The sequence below is a fragment of the Narcine bancroftii genome, chromosome 5, assembly GCF_036971445.1.
Source record: "Narcine bancroftii isolate sNarBan1 chromosome 5, sNarBan1.hap1, whole genome shotgun sequence".
NCBI classification, from domain to species: domain Eukaryota; kingdom Metazoa; phylum Chordata; class Chondrichthyes; order Torpediniformes; family Narcinidae; genus Narcine; species Narcine bancroftii.
Window position 1 is genome coordinate 4,225,594 of NC_091473.1, and position 19,387 is coordinate 4,244,980.

Genomic DNA, 19,387 nt, shown 5'->3' on the forward strand with positions numbered 1-19,387 from the left:
GAGGGCACAGGAGTTAACATTACCTTCGCCTGGGTAAACTTTGATGTCTTCAGATGCTCCAAAATCGATCTCTGGGGATCCTTCAGCGAGGGATTCTTCTGTACTTCCTACTCTGTGAAAATGTGGGTTTTTTTTTGAAGTTTGGGATTTAATAGCTTTCATTATAACTGTCAGAATTGTTATAAAGAGCACTTTTAATATTTTAACACTTTTTTTAAAAACGGGTATTAAATATTCAACTGGGGAGAGGTGGAATCTCACGTATACTCCCTACGCCATCTTGCCACGCACCGCTGGCTGGTTTAAACCTAACCTCAAGTTTGTCTCTCCTTAGTTCAAGCATTTTGGGAATAATAATCCTCTTTGTCACCAGAGCTAAAATGGAGACTATGTTTCCGGGTGGGGTCACGTCGATGTTTTAGTGTGAGGTCAAGGAAACTGTAGCTTATCTTGTCGTGAACATCCTAACTGCCTTTCCCCAACAGTCTATCTCACATTGGCTTCCCATCCCCATCCCTGCAATTTCCCTTTGCCTCATAATATTCTGGGAATAGTCAATGTATTGGGGCAGAATCCTTGCAAAGAAATGTTTGGCTCAGTGTCTGAGTAGCTCCTATTAAAGCATCGGGGCATTTTAATGTGCTGTCTAAATCAGTTTATTTTTGCTTGATGTGTACCACAACAGTAAAAAATGCACAGAAATACTGGAGGAACTCAGCCGATCCATAGGAGGCAAAGATGTGTTATCAGGCCTGAGGCCGCCTTCATGGTATAAGCAAAGAGCTGACAGGTGTCTGAATAAAGACTGAGAGAGAAAGGGGGAAGAATGGGAGGGGATTGACAAGACCAACAGCCAAAAGGTGTTGCATTATTGCAGTCATTCCCAAAGTGAGGGCGGTAGAAAGGTCCAAGGGGGTGGTGAGTAAAAATGGAGCGAGCTGAATGTTTCCAGCCAACCCGGCCTGCAACGCTCATTGTGCGCCATCCGTCAGGTGAGGTGGTGGGGGGGAAATGACAGCTGAAGATGGTGACTGGCCAGGACCATGACTGGGCCCGGACAGTGACTGACTGAGACACGTTGATGGCTGGGGATGGTGACTGGCCAGGACGGGACTGCTCGGGTCGGAACTACTCGGGATGGCAACTGACCACCCGGGATGGTGACTGCAGAATAAAATATGGCCACAGCACAGCAAACAAAAAAAAGTGCAGATAATATTAGTGTGAAAACTGTGAAGAAAATGTAGTTACAGGTGAGATGTAAATGTACCCTTTCATATCGGTTTACTATAAGTTTTATTTGTGAGATACATACGCTTGTTACAATGTTAGATGAGCTGTTGTTTTAAATTTGCAGTAGAACTAATACCAAGAAAGAGATGTGTGTTCATTGTATGTGTCTGTGTTGGGTGGGTGGGGTTGGGCGCTGGGGATGTGGCCTGGATGCCAAGGGGGTGGTTGACCAAAAAAGTTTGGGAACCACTGCATTATAGTGAACATGAGGCAAAAGCTGGGTTCAAAATTGCAGAGGATCATTGGGCATCTAAATATGAACTTTTGCTTCCAGGAAAGTACATGGACAGCCAGTGTGTGTTTTATCAAAAGCCACTGCTGGAATCGGGCACCCTGGGTACAAAGGCCAATGTCCAGGTCATCATCCCTCACGTTACTGAATCCTATGGCTCCGTTGAGGGTTCCATGGAAAAATCTATCCCCATCTGCACGCTCAAGAATTTCCCCCATGCCATTGAGCACACATTGCAGGTAAATAAAAAGATGTGTATCATTCATTGAGTTTGGAAATCACAAACTATGACCAAGATGACAGCGTTTACAAAAATGTATGTGTGTATATATTAAGGTCTGTGATATAGTTAATTGGTGCATTCTTGGCCTCCTGGTCTCCTCTCGTTACACCTACATCTGTGGGGTTCAGTATGACATTAACACTACCTACTGACGATACCACGGAAGTGGGCTGCATTTTTAAAAAAGGTGATGAATTAGCATACAGGATGGAGATTGAAACTTGGCTGAATGCTACACCAACAACCTCACACTCAATGTAACCAAAACCAAAGAACTGATTGTGGACTTTAGAAGGGGAAAATCAGGTATACAACCCAGTGATCATTGTGGGATCAAAGGTGGAGAAGGTGAGCAAATTTTAATTCCTTGAGGCCACTATTTTGGAGGATCCTTCTTGGACCCAACACACCAATGGCATCTTGAAGAAAGCACGTCAGCGCCTCAACTTCCTCAGCAGTTTTCAGAGGTTTGGTTTGACACCAGAAACCTGACTGGTTGCATCACGGTCTGGTATGAGGACACTAATATCCCTGAGCGGAAAGCCCTCCAAAAGGTAGTGGAGGCAAAACTCCCCCCCCCCCACCCCCACCATCTGGAGAACATCTCCAGGGGATGTTGCCATTGGTGAAGGATCCACACCTCCCAGCACACACTGTTCTCACTGCTGCCATCAGGAAAGAGATGTAGGTCAGTGGTTCTCATCCTTTTTTTTCCACTCACATACCACTTTAAATATTCCCTCTGCCATAAAGGCTCTGTGATTAGTAAAGGGTTGCTTAAGGTGGTCTGTAGTTTGAAAGAAAAAGTTTGAAAACCACTGTTTTAATTATACCTAATTGACTCGTTATGTGCACGGTTTCATAACTCCAGAGGAAATGGACCAATGACAATTTTTCTAAAGCAAAATATTTCAGTAACAATTGGGTCTAGGGCAGTGGTTCTCAACCTTCCCTTCCCACTCCCATCCCCCCCTTAAGCAATCCTTGACTAATCACAGAGCACCGGTGACATAGGGATTATGATGGACGGGAGAGATGGCTGGATGCTGGCCCTGCCTCATAGCAGGCAAGTATTTTGACCATCAATGTCAGTTGCCTGCTGCAATCGAACCTTCTGCCAATGTGGTGCCTTGGTGACACACACAAGCACTGATGTCATCAGATTTACCGAATAAGCCATTTCATCCTTTCAAATCGCCAGAGGAGATCACCCCGGTAAGTTTTCCCGGGTTCCCCGATCACCTCCAAAGTAAGTCTGGGACCCGGGTCGATTTTGACATGGATAGCATGTGGGCTGTGAGTGGAAAGAAAAAGGTTGAGAACCACTGATCTAGGTGTCACAAGACTCACACCACCAGGTTTAGGAACAGCTGCTACCCTTCCACCATCAGACTCCTCAATGACAAACTCAATCAGGGACTCATTTAAGGACTCTTACTTGTGCACTTTATTTATTATTGAATATTTATTTTCTGTATTGCACAGTCAAGTCTGTTTACATTTCTTTCATTGTTTACATTTCTCTCTGTATTTTCTTGAGTACAGTTTTTTGCTCTACCGAAAGTAGAAATTCTGCCTGGCCTGCAGGGAAAAAAAATTTCAGTGTTTATGTGATGTCATGTATGCACTCTGACAAAAATCTGAAGTTTGAACTTTAATTGTGAGGAAAACGATGACTGTTATAATCAATCACGAGCCTTGGTCTGTGGGCAATTATGGATGTGTGTTGCCATGCTCTAGTTGTTAGTTTGAATTGCACGCTGTACCTGCCAACATCTTGTCTGTGTTTCAGTGAGGTGTGATACTCAGCATGTGGGACATTGAGTATAATGGATGAAAAATGCATACCAAATCTGCCGATTCTATAATAGTGAAAAGATTGTAGATGATGGCATCTGGAGCATGAAGCGAACTGCTGGAAGAACTCAGTGGGTCAGGCAGCATCTGTGGAGACAGAAGGATAGTCAGTGTTTCAAATTACCACTGCATCAAGAATCTGTCATACCAAAACTGATGGAAAGTTGAATTTGTCACCTGGCCCTTTCAAATTACCCTGTAAAATGGGGTTAGCTGGGCAATTTACCTTTGTAATGACCTGGAGATTGGGCAATTTGAAAGGTCCTAACTGGGCAAGCCCGGTCAAAATCGACTTGGGTCCCAGACTTACTTTGGAGGTGATCGGGGAAACTTACCGGGGTGATCTCCTCTGGCGATTTGAAAGGATGAAATGGCTTATTCGGTAAATCTGATGACGTCAGTGCTTGTGTGTGTCACCAAGACACCACACTGGCGGAAGGTTCGATTGCAGCAGGCAAATGACATTGATGGTCAAAATACTTGCCTGCTCTGATGCAGGTCCAGCATCCAGCCATCTCTCCCGTCCATCATTAAAACTGCACGATTTGACTTTTCCGGCGGTACTTTCGGTGAGCACATGACGTATCACTCACCACGTTATCGCAGGGGAGAGGACCCCCCCCCCCCTTTAAATCACCGGGTTATCAATTTAGCAGGCAAGTTGAAAGGGCCAGGAGGTGCTGACTACCCAGTAACCTCACCCGGGTCCTCGGAGGGCTACCCGGGTGCTACAGTTTGAAAAGGCCTTTGAAATACTCTCATTTACTGTGGCTAAGTACATTTTTCCTGATTCCATTATCTTTCATTGCCCCTAATTTTTTGTGGTTTTGAGCAAAGCAATAAACCGAAGAACTTGGAGTTGTTGATGTAAAGATTTTAAACAAATCCAGGAAATTCTGTTCAAAATTCCAGTACCTTGGAATATTGTGAGGGAATGAAGCACATTGGATAAACCTCAAGAAGAAAAGAGAGTTTTCTTTGGTGTTTTGGCCAAATACATTGAAAGATTTAGCAATATCTAGGCAATGGGTGAAAACAACTCTTAAATTTCAAAAGCAATATATTCTGAAGTAGAAAAGTGATTGACTGATGGCTGATGAGAAAGTAAAATAGAATTAAATTGAAGGAAGATGCTTATAATGTTGGAGGGATGTTGTGGGTCAGGTAGCATCCATGGATTCTATAGCGGAGAGTACCCAAGTTCCTTGGATTTCACTTAACGAGTGACCTATCGTGGACATTCAAAATCTCCTCACTTGTCAGGAAGGCGAAGACTGAAGTGGGCTATCAAGTCACATCGACAACGTTCTGGCCAGCTGAATCTCAGTGTGTTACAGATGCAGCAGGCAGTTGGATCGGAGGTCAATCCACAGGACCATAAGACTGGCAGAGAGGATAGCTGGAGTCTCCCATAGACGTGATCTACCGGGACTGTTGTCTGAAGAGGAGGCACAAAATCATTGAGGACCCCTTCCATTCCACACACAGCATCTTTCAGCTGCTCCCATCCTGAAAGAGATGTAGGAGTATCAGAGCCAGCACCACCAGGCTGAGGAACAGCTTCTTCCCACAGGCAGTGAGAATACTGAACGACCAAAGGAACGGCTCACACTAACCATCACTTGTACAAAACAATATTTCTTTATTTATTTATTTGTATAAATTGATACCTGTCCTGCATATGTATTGTCTGTATATGTGTTGCGTCTGCAGGTTTTGCACTGAGGGCCGGAGAACGCTGTTCCGTCAGGTTGTACTTGTGCAATCAGACGATAATGAACTTGATTTGGTTGAAAATGGCAGTCAACCCCCTTCACTGAGACTTGACTGACTGTTTCTATCCCTGGTTGACCCATTTAGTCCTGCAGCTTCTCCACGTTTGCTCAAGATTCCAGCAACTGTAGTGTTTGTGTTTCTCTAGGCATTAGGTTGGCATCAGGGGTCTAGCGAGTGTGAGCAGTTTAGACTGTACAACTGACGATCGAGAAACTTCTAATGACGAATGCTGGAGCAGACTGGAGAGAACCATGGAAACTGGAAGAGCATTAATATGGGGTGAACAAGGATTCTGAAGGCACCAAAGTACTGAAGGAACTCAACAGGTCATGAAGCATCTATGGAAAGCAAATGAGCTCTTGTGGGCATATGAAGGGGGGGAGGGGGAGACTATCAAGGGTAATAAAAGAATGTATAATTTTTTTCTTTGGCTTGGCTTCGCGGACGAAGATTTATGGAGGGGGTAAAAAGTCCACGTCAGCTGCAGGCTCGTTTGTGGCTGACCAGTCCGATGCGGGACAGGCAGACACGATTGCAGCGGTTGCAAGGGAAAATTGGTTGGTTGGGGTTGGGTGTTGGGTTTTTCCTCCTTTGCCTTTTGTCAGTGAGGTGGGCTCTGCGGTCTTCTTCAAAGGAGGCTGCTGCCCGCCAAACTGTGAGGCGCCAAGATGCACGGTTTGAGGCGTTATCAGCCCACTGGCGGTGGTCAATGTGGCAGGCACCAAGAGATTTCTTTAGGCAGTCCTTGTACCTTTTCTTTGGTGCACCTCTGTCACGGTGGCCAGTGGAGAGCTCGCCATATAATACGATCTTGGGAAGGCGATGGTCCTCCATTCTGGAGACGTGACCCATCCAGCACAGCTGGATCTTCAGCAGCGTGGACTCGATGCTGTCGACCTCTGCCATCTCGAGTACCTCGACGTTAGGGGTGTGAGCGCTCCAATGGATGTTGAGGATGGAGCGGAGACAACGCTGGTGGAAGCGTTCTAGGAGCCGTAGGTGGTGCCGGTAGAGGACCCATGATTCGGAGCCGAACAGGAGTGTGGGTATGACAACGGCTCTGTATACGCTTATCTTTGTGAGGTTTTTCAGTTGGTTGTTTTTCCAGACTCTTTTGTGTAGTCTTCCAAAGGCGCTATTTGCCTTGGCGAGTCTGTTGTCTATCTCATTGTCGATCCTTGCATCTGATGAAATGGTGCAGCCGAGATAGGTAAACTGGTTGACCGTTTTGAGTTTTGTGTGCCCGATGGAGATGTGGGGGGGCTGGTAGTCATGGTGGGGAGCTGGCTGATGGAGGACCTCAGTTTTCTTCAGGCTGACTTCCAGGCCAAACATTTTGGCAGTTTCCGCAAAGCAGGACGTCAAGCGCTGAAGAGCTGGCTCTGAATGGGCAACTAAAGCGGCATCATCTGCAAAGAGTAGTTCACGGACAAGTTTCTCTTGTGTCTTGGTGTGAGCTTGCAGGCGCCTCAGATTGAAGAGACTGCCATCCGTGCGGTACCGGATGTAAACAGCGTCTTCATTGTTGGGGTCTTTCATGGCTTGGTTCAGCATCATGCTGAAGAAGATTGAAAAGAGGGTTGGTGCGAGAACACAGCCTTGCTTCACGCCATTGTTAATGGAGAAGGGTTCAGAGAGCTCATTGCTGTATCTGACCCGACCTTGTTGGTTTTCGTGCAGTTGGATAATCATGTTGAGGAGCTTTGGGGGACATCCGATGCGCTCTAGTATTTGCCAAAGCCCTTTCCTGCTCACGGTGTCGAAGGCTTTGGTGAGGTCAACAAAGGTGATGTAGAGTCCTTTGTTTTGTTCTCTACACTTTTCTTGGAGCTGTCTGAGGGCAAAGACCATGTCAGTGGTTCCTCTGTTAGCGCGAAAGCCGCACTGTGATTCTGGGAGAATATTCTCAGCGACACTAGGTATTATTCTATTTAGTAGAATCCTAGCGAAGATTTTGCCTGCAATGGAGAGCAACGTGATTCCCCTGTAGTTTGAGCAGTCTGATTTCTCGCCTTTGTTTTTGTACGGGGTGATGATGGTGGCATCACGAAGATCCTGAGGCAGTTTACCTTGGTCCCAACAAAGCTTGAAAAACTCATGCAGTTTGGCATGCAGAGTTTTGCCGCCAGCCTTCCAGACTTCTGGGGGGATTCCGGGGGGGTTCCAAAGAATGTATAATGGTGAATAAAGAAATAGCAGGGATTTGCATGTGCCTTACCAGAGAAAGACACACAAAAGCTGTTAGATACATTAGAGCCCACTGCTCTACTCTACATCCATGATGATGTGGCCAGGCACAATTCAAATGCCGCCTACAAATTTGCAAATGACACCATGGTTGTCGGCAGAATCACAGATGCCAATGAGAAAGCGTACTGGAGGGAGATAGATCAGCTCGTTGAGTGGTGCCACATCAACAACCTTGCACTTAATGTTAGCAAAACCAAAAAAGCTAATTGTGGACTTCAGGAGGAAATCAGGAAAACACAACCCAGACCTCGTTGAGGGGTCAGCAGTGGAGAGGGTCAAGAGCTTCAAATTCCTGGATGTCAACATCTCTGAGGATCTGTCCTGGAGCCTCCTCATCGATGCAATCACAAAGAAGGCTTGCCAGTGGCTATACTTTCTGAGGTGTCTGAGGAGATTCAATATGTCACGGAAAGACTCTAGAAAATTTCTACAGGTGTACCGTGGAGAGCATTCTGGTTGGTGCAGAGGTGCCAGTGCACAGGACAGGAAGAAACATGGATTAGTAAACACCAGAAGCTGTTTGACAAGGCAACTGGCATTTGGCAAAACTGCCAATGGAATAGACAGGGGAATCCAGAAAATGGTGCATTTGGATTTTAAGATCTTCAGTAAACTCTCTCACAAGAGGTTAAATAATGTCAAAGCAATGGAATCAGGGGTAATATATGAACATTGGTTATTGGATTTTAAAAAATCCTTGTTATCCGGAATACAAGCAATTGCTAACCTCAAGCAACCGGCAAAAGGGGAGGAGTCACGCGATGGAGTAGTGGCCGGACGGTGAACTCCAGCCCTCTCCAGAAAAGTCGGGAAAAACAAGAGAAAACACAAAGGCACAGAAATAAAAGTTACAGAAAAGTGAGTATAAAGGTGGAAAGAAGATGGCGACAAAAAAAGAAAAGTCGAAAGCAACGGTAAGAAGAGAGGAAGAGAAGACAAAGGAGGAAAAAGGTGAAGGCCTTACCTGTCCGAAGAGGCCCGCTGCGGAGAGAGAAACCCGCTCCCTCAGGTCGGTAAATAATGGACTACAAAAATGGCTCGCAGAGCCGAACAAAAGTGCGCAAACGCGCATGCGCGAAGTTTCGCGCATGCGCGATGCGAAAGAAAAAAAGCACACCGACGGGAGGGGGGACCAGCTGGGGAGTCGATCTCCACAGCCGGCAACGACAGCTGCAGAACACCTGCAGCAAGAAGAGACCACAGAAGACAATAGAAACAAGATAGAAGAGGAGGAAAGGGCAACAAAGAAACAACAGATGGTCAACTCAGAGGAAGAAGAAGAGGAAGAGTATGGTGAAATAGAAGAAGAAAAGAGAGGCAAGGTAAAGGATATACTTGCTCTTATTAGAGGATACATGGAATCATTTAAAGAATGGCAAACACAGGAATTTAAGGATTTAAGAAAAAGAATAAACAACACAGAGGAGAAAATAATTAAAATGGAGATGACCTTAACAGAAATGGGAAAAAAAATGGACAAGATGGAAGAGCGGGCAGTAGCAGCAGAAATGGAGGTAGAAGACTTAAAAAAGAAATTGGAGAAATCTAATAAAAAAACTAAAGAGACACAAGAACTACTAGCTCAAAAAATAGATACAATGGAAAACCATAACAGAAGAAATAACATAAAGATAGTGGGCCTTAAGGAAGATGAAGAAGGCAAGAATATGAAGGAGTTTATAAAAGAGTGGATCCCTAAGACCCTAGGATGTCCAGAACTACAGCATGAAATGGAAATAGAAAGGGCACATAGAGTATTGGCCTCTAAACCACAACCACAACAAAAACCAAGATCTATTGTAGTAAAATTCCTAAGATATACTACAAGAGAAAAGGTACTGGAGAAGACAATGGAAAAAGTAAGAGAGGGCAACAAACCACTGGAGTATAAAGGGCAAAAAATCTTCATTTATCCAGATATAAGTTTTGAACTCCTAAAGAAGAGAAAAGAGTTCAATACAGCAAAGGCGATTTTATGGAAGAAAGGGTATAAATTTATACTAAAGCATCCAGCGGTATTGAAAATATTTATTCCAGGACAGCAAAACAGACTATTCTCGGATCCAGAAGAAGCACGAAAATTTGCAGAACAATTACAAAAATAGACTGAGGGAGGAAGACGGGTAATGAGAGTTAAAATGATCACGACTGATATGTATGTGGGTAAAGACAAAAATAGACTGAGGGAAGAAGACGGGTAATGAGAGTAAAAATGATCACGATTGATATGTATGCGGGTAAAGAGGTATAAGAGTGAATAGAGACAATGAGCATACATGAATGTATCTGTACTTAGAGGAAAATATAGATAGTATAGACAAGAATTAATAAGGGAAGGTAATGGAATAGAGAGAATAAGGAGGGAATTAAAAGAGGGACCTTTGTGACATATGAAAAGTGAAATCTTTTCTGGGGGAGGCGGGGTGGGGAGAAATAGCGGTCACTGCACAATCAGTTGACGCTTGCGAGTGGATTCGCAAATCCAAATGGAGAGGGGAGATGTGGTTGTCCGACAAGGGATAAAGGACAACTCAGGAGGTGAAGGGGAGATTGGGGATAAATAAGATAGAAATAGGAGAATAAGGAAAATGTTAGATGTTGTAGGAATGTTGTCTTATGAAGAGTTGAAAATAAGAAAACAGAAATGGAAAAGGAGGAAAGGTAATGATGGAAAAACGGAAAGAGAAGATAAACAAAATATAAAAGGGCTACGCTGAACTATATGTCTTTAAATATTAATGGAATACATAACCAAATTAAAAGGAAGAAACTACCAAATTTAAATGAATAAATGTATTCCATTAGAAAAAAAAATAACATATTGGTTAAGAAATAATATTGAAATATTCGAACAAGTATAGGAGCCTTACATTAAATACAATAGCGAAAAACTACCGGGGACAAACATTACCTAAGTTGATAGAAGGAGAAGGAAAGAAAAGAATGGACTCAGTAGAATTTCTGGTGTAATTTTGTTGAATGACAACATTGTCTGACTGGATTAATGCAACCTAGATTGTATACCTAAAATGGATGAGAGGGGGGGGTGGGGGGGTGGTTTGGGAGGAAAGGGGGGGGGGGGAGAAAAAGTCACTGTATATGTGTGAAAAGAAATAGTGTATATCATGGCTAATGTGATTTATGGTGTGAAAAATAAAAAAATTTAAAAAAAAAAAAAAAAAAAAAAAAAAAAAAAAAAAAAAAAAAAAAAAAAAAAAACAACCGGCAAAAGAAATTACAGAAGTTTAAAATTGACACACCTCGCCGTTAGTTCTCCATTCACTCAACACACAATCTCAAGCCACTGGATAATTCACTTATCCGGCATCTACCAATCCCCATAGGTGCCGGATACTGGATCAATACTGCATCGGGGATAAGTAAATCATTCTCAGGAGCACTGAGGAGATCGATGCTTGAGCCCCAGCTACTGACAATCATGTCAGGACCCTACCAAGCAAGGTGGGATTGTGGGTGCACAGAGGAGGATATAACGATGCTTCAGGGGAATGTGGACAAGCTGAGTGAGAATGCAGAAGTAATAGGACCATAGTCATGCAGGAGAGAACAGGCTCTTCTGCCCAACTCATTCATCCCGACCAAGTTGGAATTCTTGGCTAGAGCCATCTGGTCCACATCCTTTGAAACTCTTCCTGTCCGTATATCTGCCCAAATTTCTTTCAAACATCAAAATCATACTTGCTAACATCACCACCTCTGGCACCTCATTACACTTAATGACTACCCCCCCCCCCATCCCCACCGGTTGAAAATGTTGTTCCTCATGTCCCTCATCTTAAACACATGTCGTCTGGTTCTAGAATCATCTACCTTGGGGATGCCGAAAAATATGAGGCCGTAGATTGTTTTGAAATTTTTGAACCTGAAGCAAAATGGCAGAGGATTTGACAAGATGGATGTGGGGAGCCTGTTTTCCCTGACTGAATAGTAAAAGATTGAGAGGTTGACTGCTCAGCGCGACCAAGAAGAAAACAACTCCTCTGAATTCTGTGCCCTGGTGGGCTGTGAAGACTTTATTATTGTGTTAATCCAAGTGCGTGGGCCAATTGAAGAGGCCTAGGAGATGAGGTGAAATGTAAATTTAGATATACAGCACAGTAACAGGCCATTTCGGCCAACGAGCCCTTGCCGCCGAATTGCTCCCAATTAACCTACACCCCCAGTACATTTCAAACGGTGGGAGAAAACAGAGCCCCCAGGGAAAAGTCCACACAGACATGAGGAGAACGTACCAACTCCTTACAGACAGCGCGGGATTCGAACCCCAGTCCAGATTGCTGGTGCTCTAACGGCATTGCGCTAACTGCTACACCAACCGTGCTGCCCAAAGAAGGTGTTGATCATTTGTTGGGTCTAACATCAGAATCAGCAGAACTGAGAACAAACGCTGTGATTTTTCAGGCCGTGTTCTGTATCCACCGGTTGAGCATCTGCTGCGTGGCACTGGATAATCGGGTTCCATCCTGACCTCCAGAGCTGTCTGCATGGAGTCTACATCTCTCAGCGACGTGCGATTTCCTTCTGGTGCTGTGCTTGCCTTCCAGAGTTGTGTTGGTCACTAACTGGCCACTATAAATTGCTCCTGATGTTTCGATGAGAGAATCCAGGGAGAATTGAGGGCAACGTCTGATGAGCAAAATGGTGTTGGTTACTTTAAATGGTTACTTGATGGTTAATGAGGACTCTGTGCAAGAAAGGGCCTATTTCTGTACTCTATGATGACATTGTAATTGTGGACTGAGGTTTCGGTAATTTCCCTATTACATTCAGAGACGGTACTGCTGTAAGTGGCTAGTCATCCTTGTGTGATACACAGGTGAATCCCTCTATTCATTAAATTTTGTTGGGGAAATTACCCTATGAGTATCTGCACCAGTCGTGAGCTTGCGCTTACTCTGGTTGATGGGACTCTTTAAATAGACCCTGTAGTTCTCAACCTTTTTCTTTGCACTCACATACCACTGTAAGTATTCCCTATGCCATCGGTGCTCTGTGATTAGTAAGGGATTGCTTAAGGTGGGATATGAGAGAGGAAGGGAAGGTTGAGAATCACTGCTCTAGACCCATTTGTTACTGAAATAGTTTGTTTGAGAAAAATTGTCATTGTCCCAATTTCCTTTGGAGTTCTGAAACCATGCACATGACAAGTCAATGAGGTACGATTAAAACAGTGATTCTCAACCTTTTTCTTTCCACCCAGATCCCACCTTAAGGAATCCCTTACTAATCACAGAGCACTTATGGCATGGGGAATACTTAAAGTGGTATGTGAGTGGAAAGAAAAAGGTTGAGAACTACTGCTGTAGACTGTAACTGTGCCATGTTTCAATCCAGTCAGTTTTGCACGAAGTAGTCAATGCCTTTGACGCTGTTTATTGTTAAATGCACTGTTTGTTTGGAATCCTGTCATAAATCTATTGGGAGAGGTTCAGTCAAAGGACACAATGCATCATTAGGTAGGAATTCGGCCAGTGGTCCCAGCACCCATGAGCAGGACAAGGATCAGTGCCAAGGGTCAAAAAGATTGAATCGAGTGTTGCTGGGACGATATTGCACATACAGTAGGAATAGAATCAATTCATCAATTTCCAGTGATGTTGCAGGTGGGATGTCTGGACTTGGTTGGTCTGTAGGTGCATTGTGGTGACAAGGAGGGCTGTGGGTCTTTGGATAAGCCGGTGGTGCAGAAGTTGAACCAGAGTATGCAGGGTACTCCATTTTATAATTACCAGATTCTGTTGTATGTTGCTTAACTGCAGCAGAAATTAAAGTATACCAAATGGGCAGAAAATCACTTGTGCACAACTAAAAATGGCAGCTGCCTTGTGTCAGGAACCCATTGATTGGATCTGAGTGCAAGAAAGTGACACAGAGATGGAAAGATTTCAGATTTATTGTCAGAGTATGTATGTGACATCAAGTACAGCCCTGAGATTCTTTTTCCTGTGGGTGCTGCAGAATTACCACTTATTGGTATTGCAAAAAAAACTGTGCACAATGTACATGTAAACAAATAAAAAACTGTAAACAGATTAAGAAAGTAAACAAACTGTGCAAGACAGAGAAAATAAAGAAAATCAATAAAGTTGTGATGCACTGTAGTGACAGGAAGCAGGCACAAGATTCGAAAGGCTAAACAACAGGCTTTATTCTACTTAAAGTCTCTGCTGTAGTCAGCTGCAACTCCATGTGACTGACCTCAAGGGGCCGGATGTGGCTTATATCCCAGCGATGATTGGCAGCCGACTGGGTGTGGTCTGACCTCCAGTGATCTTCCTGCAGGTGCACAGGTCGCCCTCCTGCAGTGGGCTAGTGGTGTATCACCACAAAAGTGCACAGGTAAGAGTCCTTAAGTGAGTCCCTGATTGAGTGTGTCATTGAGGAGTCTGATGGTGGAGGGGGAGCAGCTGTTCCTGAACCTGGAGGGGCGAGTCTTGTGGCACCACTACCTCTTTCCTGATGGCAGCAACGAGAACAGAGGGTGTGATGGGTGGTATGGATCCTTGATGATTGATGCTGCTCTCTGAGGGCAGCTTTCCCTGTTGATGTTCTCCATAGTGGGGAGGGTTTTGCTTGCGATCTCCTGGGCTGTGTCCACTATCCTTTGGAGGGCTTTATGCCGGGGGTATTGGTGTCTCCCTTCCAGACCGTGATGCAGCCAGTCAGAAAACTTTCCACCACACCTCTGTAGAAATTGCCAGGGTTTTCATTGTCATTCCAAACCTCTACAAACTTCTGAGGAAGTAAAGGCACTGACATACTTTATTCATGATACCATTATTTTATTGAATGGTACATACTGAGGGCTGATGAGTCAACTTACATTCTCATGTCATCTTGTTACTCCAGGTGTCTTGCATTTACACACTGTGATCAATTTATCATACAGTTTTCTATTAAAAATATATATGATTTTAAAGTTGAGGTTTGTTTCTTTTAGTTGCTCTTTAGTGTTGTCCAAGCTTATTTTTCTTCAACCCTACTGTGACCCGATGTGGACAATATCTTGCCTAATCAATTGCTACATTTAAGATGTCATAGAATTGTGAATTGAGGAGGCTAGATGCTATTGGACCAGCAAAAATAAAAGTTGTGTTGCGAGCCTGCAAACCGAGCAAAATAACAAGGCAAGCAGTCAGTGGGCTCGTTGGTACTCATGAGCTTTATTTTGACCAGCATGCTGCCGCTTTTAAGGCATTCGAAGCTCCTTCCCCGCGCACTGGAAACTACGTCACTGTGACAAAAGCATACTGCATGCGGGCCCTGAGCTTCTACCAGAAAAGAAGGCCGTGCGATGCCGTCTTTGATGCAGCTGCTCCGATGGCGTGCACGTTAAACATGGAGCCAGCTCGTCCGGCCATCAAATATGTGCATTGCCACAGTTGTCAATTTTCGAACGTGGTCAAACACTGAAGCTGATTGGAACGATATCAGGCTGAATTTGGCAAAAGTGGAATCTCAGACAAGTTGTGGTTTATCTTTGCTAAAGTCACTCTTAGTCCATTTATTGAAAAGTGAACTTCTGCTTCAGATGTTTAAACATTTTGGATCGAGTATTTCGCAAAATTCTGAGGCTCTGTTGTTAGCAAGCTGGCGTGAGGGGAATGGGAATCACTACGTGCAAATTAAAAGTAAAAACACAAAATGCTGGAGAAACTCAGCAGATAAAAATACAGAACTGCCATTTCAGGCTTAAGCCCTTCATCAAGGTATGAGAGGATGTTGGCAGGCACCTGAACAAAAGGATGAGGGAGGAGATGGCAAAGGCAGGAGGTGATAGGTGGAGGAGGGAGGGACAGCAGCGATTAGGGGGAGGAGGGATAGCTGGGTGGATAGAGGGGGAAGGGAGGGGAGAACTGGAAAGGGGGAGAGGAAAGAAGAGGCCAGCAGGTTTAGCAGAAAGCAGAGAAGTCGATGTTAATGCCACCTGGCTGGAGCAGGCCCAGTACCTCTAGTCCGTCCGTCACAACAGAGACTCCCAGTAGCCAACCATTTGAATTCTGAATCACACTCCCACACTCGCATATCTGCTCATGGCCTTGTGTATAATTCCTCCCTGACTATCTGCAGATTGGAGGACCACGCCTGAAACATCGCCTATGTATTTCTTTTAAACCTTTGCTACATAAAGGACACTGTTTGACCAGCTGAGTTTCTCCATCATTGTGTGTTTTTACTTCAACCACAGTCTCTGCTGATTTTCGTGATTTACTTAGTGCAAATTAAAAGATAATTTTCCTTTCTTCCTTCTCCAGCAATCAGGGTACTGGATGCTAAGCTTCTGGAAAAGCTGACTGACCAGATCCAATAGCTAAATCCTCAGTTAAATAGTTAGTTTCTTGCAATTCTGCACAAGGTTTGGATTAATTGTACTTCGTACTTAGTATCTGATTTGACGTATTGATTACTGCATGGTTATGCTGTAGAAAACTTGTAGCTTGTTTGCTTTATGGTTTGAATTTCATGGGAGTAAGGAAAAGGATTTTTTTACCAGGGGGTCTCCACTCTCGGGAAGAACAGGAAACAGCACATTGATTTAAAACCCAACATAAATGAGCATATAAAATCTGCTTGATGTGGGAAAATGATAAGACCATATCACCCAATGTATACATTATTCTGGGGACTAATTTTCAAGTTTTCTGCTCATCCGCCTACTTTCATTACCAGTGATTTGTAGTCTCAATGACTTGTGCATGTCTTCTTTTTTTTTTAAATTTTTTATTTTTCACACCATAAATCACATTAGCCATGATATACACTTTTTCTTTTTCACACATATACAGTGACTTTTTCTCCCCCCCCCCTCCCTCCTCCCAAGCCACCCCCCCCCCACCCACCCCTCTCATCCATTTTAGGTATACAATCTAGGTTGCATTAAGCCAGTCAGACAATGTTGTTATTCAACAAAAATACACCAGAAATTCTACTGAGTCCATTCTTTTCTTTCCTTCTCCTTCCATCAACTTAGGTAATGTTTGTCCCCGGTAGGTTTTCGCTATTGTATTAAATGTAAGGCTCCCATACTTGTTTGAATATTTCAATATTATTTCTTAAACTATATGTTATTTTTTCTAATGGAATACATTTATTCATTTCTATATACCATTGTTGTATTTTCAAATTATCTTCCAATTTCCAGGTTGACATAATACATTTTTTTGCTACGGCTAGGGCTATCTTAACAAATCTTTTTTGTGCATCCTCCAAATCAATTCCAAATTGTTTGTTTTTTATGTTACTTAGGAGAAAGATCTCTGGATTCTTTGGTATATTGTTTTCTGTTATTTTATTTAATATCTGATTGAGATCTTCCCAAAATTTTTCTACTCTCTCACATGTCCAGATTGCATGAATTGTTGTTCCCATTTCTTTTTTACATCGAAAACATCTATCAGATACTGTTGGGTCCCATTTATTTAACTTTTGCGGTGTAATGTATAGTCTGTGTAACCAATTATATTGTATCATACGTAGCCTCATATTTATTGTATTTCTCATCGTTCCAGAACATAATTTCTCCCATGTTTCCTTTTTTATCTTTATATTTAAATCTTGTTCCCATTTTTGTTTAGTTTTACCATTTGTTTCCTCATTCTCCTTTTCTTGCAGTTTAATATACATATTTGTTATAAATCTTTTGATTAACATTGTATCTGTAATCACATATTCAAGGTTACTTCCCTCTGGTAAACTCAAATTGCTTCCTAATTTATCTTTCAAGTAGGATCTCAGTTGGTAATATGCCAGCGCTGTGTCTCCAGTTATATTGTACTTATCTCTCATTTGTTCAAAGGATAAGAATCTACTTCCTGAAAAACAATTTTCTACTCTTTTAATCCCTTTTTTTCCCCATTTTCTAAAGGAAAGGTTGTCTATTGTAAAAGGAAGTAGCTTATTTTGCGTCAATATTAGTTTTGGTAATTGATAATTTGTTTTATTTCTTTCTACATGAATCTTCTTCCAAATATTGAGGAGATGATGTAATACTGGAGAAGTTCTATGTTGTACCAATTTTTCGTCCCATTTATATAATATGTGTTCAGGTATCTTTTCCCCTATTTTATCTAATTCTAATCTCGTCCAGTCTGGTTTTTCCCTTGTTTGATAAAAATCTGATAGGTATCTTAATTGTGCGGCTCTATAATAATTTTTGAAGTTTGGCAATTGTAAGCCTCCTTGTTTATACCATTCTGTTAATTTATCCAGTGCTATCCTCGGTTTCCCCCCTCTCCATAAAAATTTCCTTATTATTTTCTTTAACTCTGAAGAATTTTTCTGTCAGTTGTATTGGCAATGCCTGAAATAAGTATAGTATCCTTGGAAAAATGTTCATTTTAATACAGTTTATCCTTCCTATCAGTGTTAGTGGTAGATCTTTCCAATGCTCTAAATCGTCCTGTAATTTTTTCATTAGTGGATTGTAATTGAGTTTATATAATTGGCCGAGATTTTTGTTTATTTGTACACCTAGGTATCTTATTGCCTGCATTTGCCATCTGAATGGAGATTCCTTTTTAAATTTTGAGAAATCCGCATTATTCATAGGCATTGCTTCACTTTTATTTACGTTTATCTTGTAACCCGACACTTCTCCATATTCCTTCAATTTCTTATATAATTCTTTTATTGATAGTTCTGGTTCTGTTAAGTACGCTATAACGTCATCCGCAAATAGACTGATTTTATATTCCCTGTCTTTTATTTTTATTCCTTTTATATTATTATCTATTCTTATCAATTCTGCTAGTGGTTCTATAGCTAGCGCAAACAATAAAGGTGATAGTGGGCATCCCTGCCGCGTTGACCTGCTTAAGTTAAATTGCTTTGATACATGTCCATTTACTGTCACTTTCGCTAACGGTCCCTTATATAATGCTTTAATCCAATTAATATACTTCTCCGGTAAACTGAATTTTTGCAATACTTTGAACAAATAATTCCATTCTACTCTGTCGAAGGCCTTCTCTGCGTCTAAAGCAACTGCTACTGTTGGTGCTTTATTTCCTTCTACTGCATGAATTAAGTTAATAAATTTACAAATATTGTCTGTTGTGCGTCTTTTTTTGATAAATCCAGTTTGGTCTAAATTTACCATTTTCAGTACCTGTTCTGCTAATCTGTTTGCTAATAGTTTAGCTATTATCTTATAATCTGTGTTTAGCAAAGATATTGGTCTAAATGACGCTGGTGAGAGTGGATCTTTCCCTTGTTTTAGTATTACTGTAATTATTGCTGTTTTACATGAATCTGGTAAGTTTTGTGTCTCATCAATCTGGTTGATTACATCCAGGAGGGGCGCTATTAATAAGTCTTTAAATGTTTTGTAGAATTCTATTGGAAATCCATCCTCTCCTGGTGTCTTATTATTTGGTAATTTTTTTATTATCTCTTGTATTTCTACTGTTCCAAATGGTTCTGTTAATTTATTTTGTTCCTCTATTTGTAGTTTTGGTAGTTCAATTTTAGTCAAAAATTCATCTATTTTCCCTTCTTTCCCTTCGTTTTCAGTTTGGTATAATTGTTCATAGAATTCTCTAAAGTTTTCCTTAATTTCTTTTGGATTATATGTAATTTGTTTGTCTTTTTTCCTTGTTGCCAATACCATTTTCTTAGTTTGCTCTGTCTTAAGCTGCCATGCTAGGATTTTGTGCGTTTTTTCACCTAGTTCATAA

At 42.3% G+C, this 19,387-nt stretch overlaps 1 protein-coding gene across 4 annotated transcripts in view; it reads left to right on the plus strand.

The window, feature by feature from the left end:
* Window positions 1-19,387, plus strand: part of uba1 (ubiquitin-like modifier activating enzyme 1) — a 381,394-nt gene that overhangs the window by 104,566 nt on the left and 257,441 nt on the right. For all 4 annotated transcript variants that reach the window (XM_069936574.1, XM_069936577.1, XM_069936576.1 and 1 more), the window contains one exon: window positions 1,568-1,764. In XM_069936574.1, the coding sequence (XP_069792675.1) occupies window positions 1,568-1,764 (197 nt within the window). The remainder of the gene's footprint in view (window positions 1-1,567; window positions 1,765-19,387) is intronic.